General features: G+C 42.3%; 1 protein-coding gene across 8 annotated transcripts in view; it reads left to right on the top strand.

Moving 5' to 3' along the window:
- Window positions 1-12,136, top strand: part of SLC14A2 (solute carrier family 14 member 2) — a 691,185-nt gene that overhangs the window by 649,113 nt on the left and 29,936 nt on the right. For all 8 annotated transcript variants that reach the window (XM_072605236.1, XM_072605235.1, XM_072605239.1 and 5 more), the window contains one exon: window positions 10,541-10,663. In XM_072605236.1, coding sequence (XP_072461337.1) covers window positions 10,541-10,663 — 123 coding nt within the window. The remainder of the gene's footprint in view (window positions 1-10,540; window positions 10,664-12,136) is intronic.

Here is a 12,136-nt window from a genome sequence, read left to right as displayed (position 1 = left end):
AAGTTTGGACTCAGTCAAAGGGCTGTATTTAAGGACCTAGAGGGCCACATGTGGCCTTGAGGCCACAAGTTCCCCACCCCTGCTCCAGAGAGTAGAACTTAGGACCAATGTGTGGAAATGACATGGTGGCAGATTTCAGCTCAAAATGATGAATGAATTACTTCCTTCTAATTGGAGCTGGCCAACAGGGGAAACTGCCTCAGAAAGCTAGTATGTTCCCCATCAATGAAAGTGTTTCAGAAAAAGCTAGGTGACCCCTTCACGAGGAATGCTATAAGAGGAATTCCTATTATAGATTCCTGCTTTGGGGAGGTAAACTTGAATTAAAGTATCTCTAAGGCACCTTTTAGAGTCCATGATTCTTTGACATCACATACTAAGAAAGGGAAAGGTAGAGGTTACAACTGAGATTGCAAGGAAATTTACAGAAAGGATTGAGAAAGACAGACAAATTTTGCTAACATCAACAATTTTTCTCAGGGATGACTCCACTGGTCACTTCATATTTAGTTAGGCACAAGGGCCATTTCAATCAAAGCACTCAAAACTATTGTTGTGTAGACAAACCATTGACAATAGACCTTGTCAATGAAATTTCTCTCTTGCTTTCCCCCATCTTACCCCCTCCTAACAATAGGATGTATAACTTCTCTAACATGACCACTCAAGAAATACCAGAGAAAAAAACTAAAGACCTATCCCCTTAAAATATTAAAGTCCTTTCAAGAATATTAAAGCCCTTTCTTTCTAGCATGTATTGTTGTGATTACTATAATTGGCTTTTGAACTATTGGCTTATTTTTTTTTCCTATCTGAATCTGCAAGTTATTTGAGATTTTGATGGGTGGTAACTTTGGAAGAACTGGGGTCCTAAAATTTTGGTGGGGCTGGCCACTATATTGTGAACCTGATTGCCACCCAATAAACTATAGTCTTATTTAGCAACTTCAAAGGTGTTTTATTTTTGTGCAAGTTTTTAGACCATTCTTTTTATTACTTTTTAGTTACCGTTATAAGAAAAGTGAGCTCTTTCTCCTCTGAAAAAAACCTCTTGTCCCCAGAAATGGCCCTGAAGGGGAAAAATTTATAAAAGCCACTTTATCTTTAGTAAATTCAAAATGAGTTCTCAAGGGGTTATCCCCCTCCCCACTAGTCATCCTGCACAAAGGATACTTGATGTTTTATATATATATATATATATATATATATATATATACACACACACACACACACACACACACACACACACACACATATATATCTCCATGGAAAGAAGCAAAGAAGGGTCTGACCCAGGTTAGTCTTCGGTAAAAGCAAGCACCTCCTACAACTTTAGAGGGTTTAGCTGAAGAGGAAAGTGCAGTGTTTGGTGAGGTCTTCAGAGATCTCAAATGAAATGTGCTAAAGCAGGTATGGCGTAATGGAAAGAATACTGGATCCAAATCCAGAAGAATCAGTTTGAATCTCCTCTGCCAGCTGTGATTCGTGTGACTTTGGGCAAATAATTTCACCTCTGATCACCTGCATCCTCACCTTTGGGATAAGGGACTTGGATAAGTTCTGTGAAGTCCCTTCCAACATGGAAATCTAAAGATTCCATTACTTTAAAATCAATTGTCATTTATACAGCACTTTAAAGTTGGCAAAGGGTTCAGTAGATATTGGCTCATTTGAGCCTCACTTTTAACAAGCCTGTAGGGAAGCTTTGGTGGGTGTTGTTATCCTCATTTGAAAAAGTGACTTTCTCATAGTTGTACAACTAGCAGGTATCTGAGGAAGTATTTTAGCCCCAGGTCTTCCTGATTCTGAATCTATCCACTATAAACATTCAGGAGCAAAAAACCTAATGTTCCTAGGGTCAGTCCCTTCCATCTCTGAGCACAAAAGTTTGCAAGGTCCACAGGAGAAAGGACTCACACCACCTTCTACTCTCCCAGTTAGCCTTTCCAATGACCGGGTCCTGCCTATTTTATAACTATTTACAACCCTGTCGTCTTCAGTCCAAGGAGATAATCCTTCAGTCCTTTGTAATTCTCTAAATTACTTTTCTGGAGGTAACTATTTCTGGCCTTTTCAGAAGGCTTACATGCTTTCACAGGTGGCATTCCAGAGTCACTGCTGGGAGTGAATGGACTAATTAGTTAAAAGGCAACTGAGAAATTGAACCCCCTCCATTGCAATGTAAGGCTCCAGAAGTGAGTTGGAATAAGGCTACCACCTCAGGTGTCAGGGTCAAAGAAGGCTGAAGTTATTAGAAAAATGGCAGCAAAGACAGAAGGAAGGAATGCTGTCAAGAGCTGAATACAGCAGGGCAGCTCTGCTGTGTGAGCTCCAAGGTCACTAGGAAAGCAACAAAGACTTGGGGGCCCCGTAAGATGGCTTCAGATCTAAAATAAATGACATGGAAGAAGCTGCCACCTTCACCACTGTCTAGGGAAGCTGGACCAACACTATATGCAGCTCTCTTTTCCTTGAAATGTTGGACCAGCTTTAGGTTCTTCTAATTTGCTTATTTTTCTTTCTTTCCATGGAATGTCCCCCATGCCTAGCTCCCTCTCCTCAGTAATTCCACCCGAACTAGTGAAGTGGCAGAGGGGACTTTGACGTCAGCTGGGCCTACTTGGAGGTTGCCTGCTCAGGTGTATCTAATTCCAAGTCTCCAAACCTGGGTGAGCCACCCTGCTCCCAATGATTGCCCTGTTCCCAGGCCCTAGGCAGCTGATGCGTAGCCCCATAGAACCCAGGAAGCCAAACAAAATATGTTTAGATTGGGGCCTCATCTCAAAGTCTCCAGCATGCCCAAGCACACAGACTTTTGGGAACTGGGGGTGGGGGTGAACTTCCCTAATATAAAGATCTCTGGGACCTTCTCCTGAGGCAGAGACCTGGATTCCCATTAGGACCTCATAGTCAAAGCCTCATCTACAAAGATCCAGGAGTCCAGCGTCGTGAACAGCTCTCTTTAGGAAGGGATAGCAGTATTCAGAAAGAGGGGAGGACTGAAATTTTCAATAGCATTAGGTGCAAGGCACCTTAGGGATAAAACTGGGAAGAAATTTCCACTGGGGAGAGGAAAAAGACTCTGCTCCCTGCCCAGAGAAAAGAATTAAAGGAGCTTATTGAAGTGGAAGTGTGGAGGAGGGGCAATTACCAGGACCAGAATCATCCTGAGCAGCCAGGATGTAATGTGCCAGCAGGGGATGGCACATCAAGCTGCCTAGTCAAAGGTACTACCCCTTTAAGAAAGCTGCTTGCCCCAGCTAACCTGGTGAATTAAACCAATAGGGAGACCATGGTAACAAAAGCCTACTGTGCCAGGCGAGTTTAGGAAATTGTCACTTGAGAGGAAGATTAGAAAGGGAGAGAGAAATAACAGCAAGTCAGTGAACTGCAAACAGGATATTTTCCCCTCTTCCTCCATTCCCTGTTCTTCTTTCTTGCCTTCCTCCATGGTACCCAACACCCATTGGCAGAGATGCTCCAGGCATGAAATTAGAGGATGAAAGGAGACTTTTAAGCAACTAAATAGGTGAATGAAATAAAGTGATTCAGAGGCAAGAAGATGAGAGTCTAGGGAGAAGGCACCTGGAAACTGAGTACTGGAAGGACCACCCTTGTCCAGGGGAGGGGTGCTGACAAGCAGCATCCCCAAAACCCCAATGGTCTGGTGGCTTCTTGTTGAAGAGAGCCCAAGAACAAGGTCTCAGGAGAGAGAAAGGACCCATCTCCCACCAGGACGCTCCAAGTCACCCACAGGGGAAGGAGAAAGGTTTGTTTCTTCCTGTTACCCTTTTTCACTGAGCTACATGGTCTTGGGCCTTGGGAACTTACACACCTCTTCAAGGAAAACCATATACCACAGAGTTTGAGAGCTGGGTGAGAACTTAGAGCTCACCGAATCCAATCCCCTTTGTGAGGTAGCTGCGTTGTTCAGGGAGTAGAGCACCAGACCTAGAGTCAGGAAAACTCGAGTTACAATTCAGTCTCAGTCACATAGTAGCTGTGTGACCCTGGGCAAGTCATGTAACCTGGGGCCATTTCCTCCCTAGCAAAATGCACCTGTATCCAAAGGTGGTTGTGAGGATCAGGAGAGATATTTGTGAAGTGGCTGGCATGTAGTAAGCTCTGTATAAATGCTAACTGACTATTATTGTTGTGTTTTTGTTACTTTTACTATTTAACAAAGGGGGAAAATGAGGCCCAGAATAATGAGGTGATTCATCCAAGGTCTCACAGCTAGTTAGTGATGAAACTGAGATTAAAATTTAGGTCTGACTCCTATCCAGCACTTTCTGCCTCACTATGATGTCTACAGGATATTGAGTAAGTCCTAAAGGACCAAGGGAATGAGGATAACTCTGGATCTCTTCTAGGGTGCTTCAAACACTTAGGAATCCCTCAAATCCCCAGGATCTCCTTGAATTAAATATTATCTTTACCAAAAGTGCCCCATTCTTGTTTACGTCTTTGCTTAATCTAGAAAGGGTCTGAAGCCCTGTCAGCCTGTACCTTCTATCCTAAGGATTTATTAAAAGACTGACCTATGTGACATAAGTATTGGTCCCTGCATCCATCATTGGTTTGCAAGATTGTAACTGGGTACCATGTTCTTATCATTGTGCACACATCATGGTCTAATACAGGAGTGGGGAACCTGCAGTTATGAGGCCACATGTGGCCCTTTAGGTCCTTAAGTATGACCCTTTGACTGAATCCAAATCCAAGGGGATTTGTTCTGTGAAGTTTGGATTCAGTCAAAGGGCTGCACTTGAGGACCTAAAGAGCCACATGTGGTCTTGAGGCTGCAGGTTCCCCATCCCTGGTAGTAGTGAGAACTGGACTGGGAGTGTGAGAGCCTGGATTCCACCCCCAGCCCTGTCCCTAACTAGCTGTGTGACCTCAAGCAAATCATTTCACCCTTCTGGGCCTTAGTTTCCTCATCTGTAATATATATAGTTGGGACTAGATGATTTCTAAAGTCATTTCCAGAGCTAACATCTTGTTCCTCTGATGTTCCTCTTGCTTTTACTGCCTAAAAATAGACAACATTTAATTTTCAAGGGTCCATTTGATGTATTGAATATTGACTACTGGCTAAAATAGATCTGCAAATTATTTGTGAATTTCAATGACATTTATACTGTCTCTCCTAGAAAATGTGGTAGCAGAGCATAATAGGAGTACTGGTCTCCATATCAGAAAACCCAGATCCACCACTTTTATGGTCCTGCTCTCTAGTAGGCACTATGAGGAAATACAAGAGGAGAAGACACCACTCTTAAAGTAAAGAGTTGATAATTTAATTGAGGAGAAAGGGGTAACATAAAACCACTGGTGAACAATTTAGCATTGAAGGGAATGGTCCTGACTCTAAGTCAGGACCACAAACTTTTCAACAACTCTAAGAGTTGTCCAAAAGTAGAAAGGTCTGCCTTGGGAGGGAAGGAGTACAGTGAGGTAAGGAGTCTTTAGACAGATGGGAGATGACCACCTGTTAAACATTTTGGGCAAAGGATAAATTCAAACTTCAAATTGGGGTTGGAATAGATGATCTTTGAGGTCCTTTCCAAGTCTGAAAGTCTTCTAAATGGAAAGGAAATGCAAAGAACTGAGAGATTGCTGTGGATGGCAATAGATGACCCCTATCTTCCTGGAAGAGAATGGATGTTTTCTCTCCTATTCTCATAAAAGAGACGGAAGTTGGGTTGGGTGCAAAAAGATGAGGAGGATTTAGATGGCAGAAAAGAGAATGACAGGATGGTCTTTTCAGGTTATAAGGTGATGGAGGCATGAATAAAAGTAGACCGTCAGTGAAGAGACCTGTCTGATGGTAATGAAGGGTTTGTATAGGAGAAGAGTTAGAAACAATTTGGATAGATCGCGAGCAAACAGATAGGGGGAGAAAGGTGGCTTGAAACCTAGGTGAAGAAATTGGAATTTACAAAGATAGATCACAAGGAAACCTTTTTTAACTTCCTAAAAAAGGGAGGAAAGGGATAAACATTTTGTTTTGAGATGAGGAATTTGACAGTGTGTAGGTTACATTGAAGAGGGAAGAATCAGAGAATTTCATCAGGAAATTTTTTTTAATAATTCAAATACAAGGAGCTGAGGGATCAAGGGTCATGACAATGAGAATAGAGAGAAAGAAACAGATGAGAGATGTTAAAGGAGAAACTGATAGCAAATGATGATGGAACAGCTATATTTTTTTAAAATTCTTTCTTCTCTTTCACTCCATCTTTCCCAGTAGGCATAGTATGTAAAAGGAGATGAAAATCAATCCACACATTTAGTCTACTGGTTAACAGTTCTGGGGAAAGGTTCAGGGGCAAAAGGTGAGAACAGATGAAAAGGTTAAACACTATTGGCTAAAATCAGAACTATGAATTACTCATGGGTTTCAATGATTCATACTCTCCCTCTCCCACAAAGAGGTAGTAAGGAAATTACAGAAGGAATAATGGACCCAGAGTCAGAAGTCCTGACTCTAATGATTCTCTGCTGTGAGTAAAGTCATATAAGCTCTCTAAACCTCAATTTCATCATCTGCAAAATGAAGAATAGTGAAATTGCCACTATCTATCCTTGAAGGTTTTGATGAAGAAAATACTTGGTAAATCCTAATGTTAATGAGATTTATGAGTAAATCCTAATGTAACAGTGTGAGTTATGAATAATAACATTGAGAATCCACTAATGAGTGATTATATATGACAATGATTTAAAATAATGCACTTCCTTGTGCCCATGTTGACATGGCTCCATGACATGGCTCCAATCTTCTGTTCTCTCTTTCCTCAAGCCTTCCCTCTTCTTAGATTTTCTAGGGATTTGGTGTAGGGGAGGGAGGTTCTTTGCTCCTGTTTCCTTTGCTTCCTAAAAGAAATGTCAGCCATAGTTTAAAGGTGAATGTACCCTAAAGAAGGGGCAGATAGGTAGACAGAGTGCTGGGCCTAGCAGAGTGCTGGGAGCCTAGAGCGAAAAAGACTTATCTTCATGAGTTCAAATTTGACCTCAGACACTGACTAGCTGTGTGATCTAGGACAAGTCACTTAAACCAATTTGCCTCAGTTTCCTAATTTATAAAATAAGCTGCAGAAGGAAATGGCAAAACTACAAACTTTGCCAAGAAGACCCCATATGGGGTCACAAAGAATCAGACACATCGGAAAATGACTGAACACCGCACAGTGCTTTGCCACCAACTAGTTGTGTGAGAGGCAAGAGAGAGCAAGACCTATTTAAGGAACACACTGCTGGTGGAATTTGGCTGGAATGTAGAGTGTGAGGAAGAAAAATTTAGAAGGATATGAGTGTATGAAGAAGATGAACATGAAATGAGGTTACAAAAGGTAAACAGCAGCCAGATTGAGGAGAGCCATAAGTCCCCGAGCTAAACAGTATTCATTCTGTCCTATGAACAATAGGGAGCCACTAAAGGATTTTGAGCAAAGGAGTGACCTCATCAGACCTGTGCCTTTGGAGGGAACATGTGGTGGCTTTATCTTTTAATGCTGAGGAAGTTGCCTTGGGTTGAATATGAGTGTGCAGAGGCAGGGGGCACGGAGGTTGGAAGAGATGCTAAGGCATGGGAGATGACCCTGAGGGTGTGCCTGAAGGGTCAAACTGTGGCTGCATAGATTCTCCACAGTGTGAGTTCTACATGGTTCTTTATAACAAAACATGTGGGACTGAAAGAAAGCCAGCTCCAAAAGACAGGTTTTAAGAGCCACATCCAAACCTGGTAACAGAAGGAGAAGTTTTGTAGACCCCATGGTCGGTCAGCAAAATTGGCTTTTTAGCAAAGAAAATTGAAATTCTTTGTCTCATCTAAAAGGACCTTTCTCCCCCCCATCAAAAGAAACCATTTAGAAGTTACAAAAAGGAAGGTAACCCAGCCTCTACTGTGTGGTCTGTGTGTTTTTCTACAAGACTCAAAGTGGCCTTTGTCACCTTTGACATCTGGATGGTTGGAATTTTATAGGGTCTCTGCTTGAAGTCAAGTCAGGTGTGGCCACGATGAGAGGGCTACTCTTCCAGAAAAGTGTTTCTCAACAAATCATTATCACTATTAAATGCCTCTCCCTTACCTGTAAGCATCACTGGCCCCTGGCCTGGGAAAACACTGGTACTCACCAAACCTCCTGGGCAAGTACCATGTCCTGGAACAGACCTGAATGAGATCTATCTCAAGGTCCCCTGCATCAGGGCACCTAAGAAGACTTCTTTGAGGAGGAGCGCCATGCTTCAAACACCACTGACATGCAGAGAAATTACTGACTTAGACTAACTAGACTAATTACTTAGACTAACCTCTATTCCAGGAAATAGTGCAAAATGTGGGCACTTTCGAGGTACAAAGCCTTATATTGGGTGTAATGAGGGAGTCACCAGTCCTAATCATAATAAGAGCAGCCTAGCTTTACATATAAGAGATGCAGTATTGCCTAGTGGAAAGAGAGCAGGCCTCAAAGCTAGGAGGACACCTGGGTTCAAGTCATGACATGTAGTGAGTGACCTCTCCATGTTCTAGACAATTCTCTAAGATTACAAACCATAGAGAAGGAGTGTCCCATGGGAGTTTCCTCACGCAGGGCATTCATTATATGCATGCGATCGCAAATCTGTCCCTCTCCCTATATATTCGTAAGTCTTATAAGTCCTGCCCTTGGCAAACTAATGGTCTGAATAAACATATGAAGTACCTCACTTTTCTCATCTGTTAAATGGGAATAACCCCTGCCCTCCCCAGCTCAGAGGCCATAACAAGTCAGCTACTTTGACAGCTTTAAAGCATTATATTAATGTGAAATTAAAAATTATTCATTTCCAGCTGGAGTCCAGGAAGCCACCGGGTGGTGAGTGTGTAATTATTCCCTTAGTAGAGGGGATTTAAGGTGACATGTTACAACCCAATGTGTTTTGTAGCTGATTTGATTCGTGGCTGTAGTACTGCACAGCTGGAGAACCCAGCTGATAGTGAATAACTGACCTGTAATTCACACTGACCTAGGGACATATTCTAAAACTGATTCACATGAAGTGTGGTTGATTATGACAGAGAGGGCAAAGACAGGAAGAAGTAAGCAAGGATTTTCCCTGAGGCCTTCAGAAAGTGACATAATGCTACGTCTATCACTTTCCTGGGATCTTAGTTTCTAGGCCAAGAGACAATAACCAGAAATTTGAGCCAATAGGCAGCTTCCCTTGTACCTCTCAATGCCAACCAGTAGGCAAGGTTGGTAGTCACCTTCATAAAGTGGGTTGAGAACGACCAGGAATGGCATTCCATCAAAGAACATTTTCCCCTCTGGCATTCAGTGCTTGAATATCCATTCTAAGAGATCCATCTCTTTAATTTAATCATCACCCCCTCTTAAATCAGGAAGAGAATGGATATTTTATGATATTTCTCTCTTTGACAAAATTATAACACTGGATTTTTATTTTCATGCAGACATGGGTTAGACTGGAAAAAAAAAAAACCAACTCCTAACCTTGACTTTGCTTTTTGTTTCTCACCTTTCCTTAACCTGCCTGAGATTTTGCTTTCCTAAATACTTCCACACCTCACTAATTCAGTTCAACTGAGTAATCTTGTTTTTCTCCCTTCTCAGAGTTGCTGATTTACCTAGTCAGTATCCATGTTTTCAGTCTCACTCTCTTTGCCCCTTCCAGATTTCTTGCTTGAGGAGGAGAGATACTCAGTGGGTTTGAGATAAAGAAAGTTGGATGGTTCAAATTTAAGAAATAAGGAAGTAAGGCAGTTAATTTGTGGATAGACAAAGTCAAGGCTTCTGCAGAAAGAGTATTCTAGAGAAACAGGGTGGCATAGTGGGTAAAAATCTAGTCTCAGAGTCAGGCCTGAGTCCCAGCTCTGATGCAATTGGTTGTATGATGTGGTCAAGAAGTCACTTAATCTCTTAGTGCCCCCAGGCTATTCTCCAAGGATGTAATTGTAGAACAGCACCCATCTTCATTGGTAGGGGAATTTCCTCATTAGGAGTTCCCTGTACCAATGGAATTGTGAGCAGCCAGAGACAGAGCTCTAGGAAGAACAATTCATATTTAATGCTTTAAAATAGATGAGCGTGGTCCTCACGCTAATCCTGAGAGGCAGAGTAAACCCTATCTCCATTTCACAGATAAAAAGGCTAATGCTCCAGGAGGTTACGGGATCTTGGCCATTATCAACTAAGTGTTAGAGCAGGAATGAAATCTGGGCCTTCTAGGTCCAATACCAGAGTTCCTTCCCTTGTGACACCCAGCTTTGGAGAAAGAAGCGTGTAAAAAGGCGTCCACATAGACCTGGGACTAACCAAGAGAGGAAAGGAAGTGGGATGCTGTCTGTTGTAGACATCAAGAAGATGGGACTCCCCACAATCCTGCCGCCCTCCCTAGGAACTTGTTGGGCTTCATTCCTTTGCAGCAGTCATATTTCACTTCATTTCCCATTGCTCCCTGATTTCACCCTCTCCACTCAGAACACAAGTTGGCCTGACTTGGAATTTGTCTCTGATCTCACACCCCCCGCCAGGTGGCAGTGAGGAGCACCTTCCCACGGTTGAAGAAAAAGCAGATGAGAGCCAGGAGGTTGCTGTGCCTAGGCAATGGAGCATATTTCACATTGAATGGTCATCCATTCGGAGGAGGAGTAGAGGTGAGACCAATGCTGCTTCCTCTTTTCCATTCCTCTCCTCATTCTTGTCCTCTTCTCTACAACTAAGGGAGGAAGAGGGGAGGGTCTATGAATAGAAATGGATCCATTGCAGGTCAGAGGTTCTGAAGTTGAATTCTCTGGAATCCAAACCCTCAGTAAACTTGTCCTTTCTCCATCCTGGGAGCCCTCTTCCTCACATCTGTATCCTAAAATGTGGTACCCAGAACTCAACATAATACCCAGATCTGACCTGGCCAGGGCAGACTACAGAGAGTAACTATTTTTTATATAGATTCTGTCAAGAAAGCCCCAACCTATCAGATATCAGTTGTTATTTTTTTAATGAAGATCTAGAAGGAACTTCAGAGATGATCTAGTCCAAACCTCTCCCTTTACAAATGAGGAAACTGAGGCATAGATATTAACTCAACACACATTTATGAACCATCTATTACATTGAAGCCATTGTACTGGTTGCTAGAAGTATACTCCTGTACCAAACCTATGATCTCATTGATTCAGTGAACTTCCAAAGCAGAAATTTCTTCTATCGATCCAGATCGTCACTTACTTCACAATATATGGAACTGAGAGTTGCTTAAGCCAGTAAGAGGTGAACTGATTTGGTCAGACAGTCAATATGCCTCAGAGGCTGGCTTTGAACTCAGGGATTCCAGACTCTGAGACTGGTTCTTTCCACTATAGCAGGCTGCCTCTCAACACCAAATATAAACAAAATAAATACAAATTAATTTGGGGGTGCAGAGAGAGGAATAACAATAGAAGAGGTCAGGAAAGGCTTTGGGGGGAAAATTTCTGGTTTTGGAGTTCACTGAATCAATGAAATTATAGGTTTGGTGATAAGAGCACACCTCTGTGAAGAAATCCTCATAAAGAGTAACCAGCTGGGTGGAATTCAAAAGCATTCATTCTGCCTCCTAATCAGGAAGCTGGGAGGTGTAGTGTATAGGGTTGGACTTGGAATCTGGAAGACCTGAGCTCAAATCCCACCTCAAACATTTATTAGCTGTGTGACCCTGGGCAAGTTCAACCTTAATTTCTTCACCTGTAATATAAGAATAATAAACCTGCCTACATCCCAGGGCTGTTGTGACAATTAAATGAGATAACATATGCAAAGTGCTTTTCAAACCTTAGAACACTATATAAATGCTGGCTAGTGGTCTATCTTTTTACCCCCATGTAGGACAGCATCTAAACTAGCCAAATGGAATATGTATTAAAACACCTTAGAGAAAAAGGAAGCGTTCCAAGAGATCTTTAAAAGTACGTGAGGTATGTCAATGGCAGTCACCTCTATGGTCCTTCAGACCCAAGATTCTGTCCCTAATGGGAGCAAGCAGAGATGATTTAGAAGAGGACTTAATGGTCCTAAAATCATTAGCCACAACCCTAATAGAAACAAGGCTAAGGGATAGGAACAGCAGCAGGGTTGTTTGTGAAAGACGAAAG

Source organism: Notamacropus eugenii, chromosome 4 (assembly GCF_028372415.1).
Source record: "Notamacropus eugenii isolate mMacEug1 chromosome 4, mMacEug1.pri_v2, whole genome shotgun sequence".
Classification (NCBI taxonomy): Eukaryota; Metazoa; Chordata; class Mammalia; order Diprotodontia; family Macropodidae; genus Notamacropus; species Notamacropus eugenii.
The sequence above is the reverse complement of the archived record's forward strand: the minus strand, read 5'-3'. Positions and strand labels throughout refer to the sequence as shown.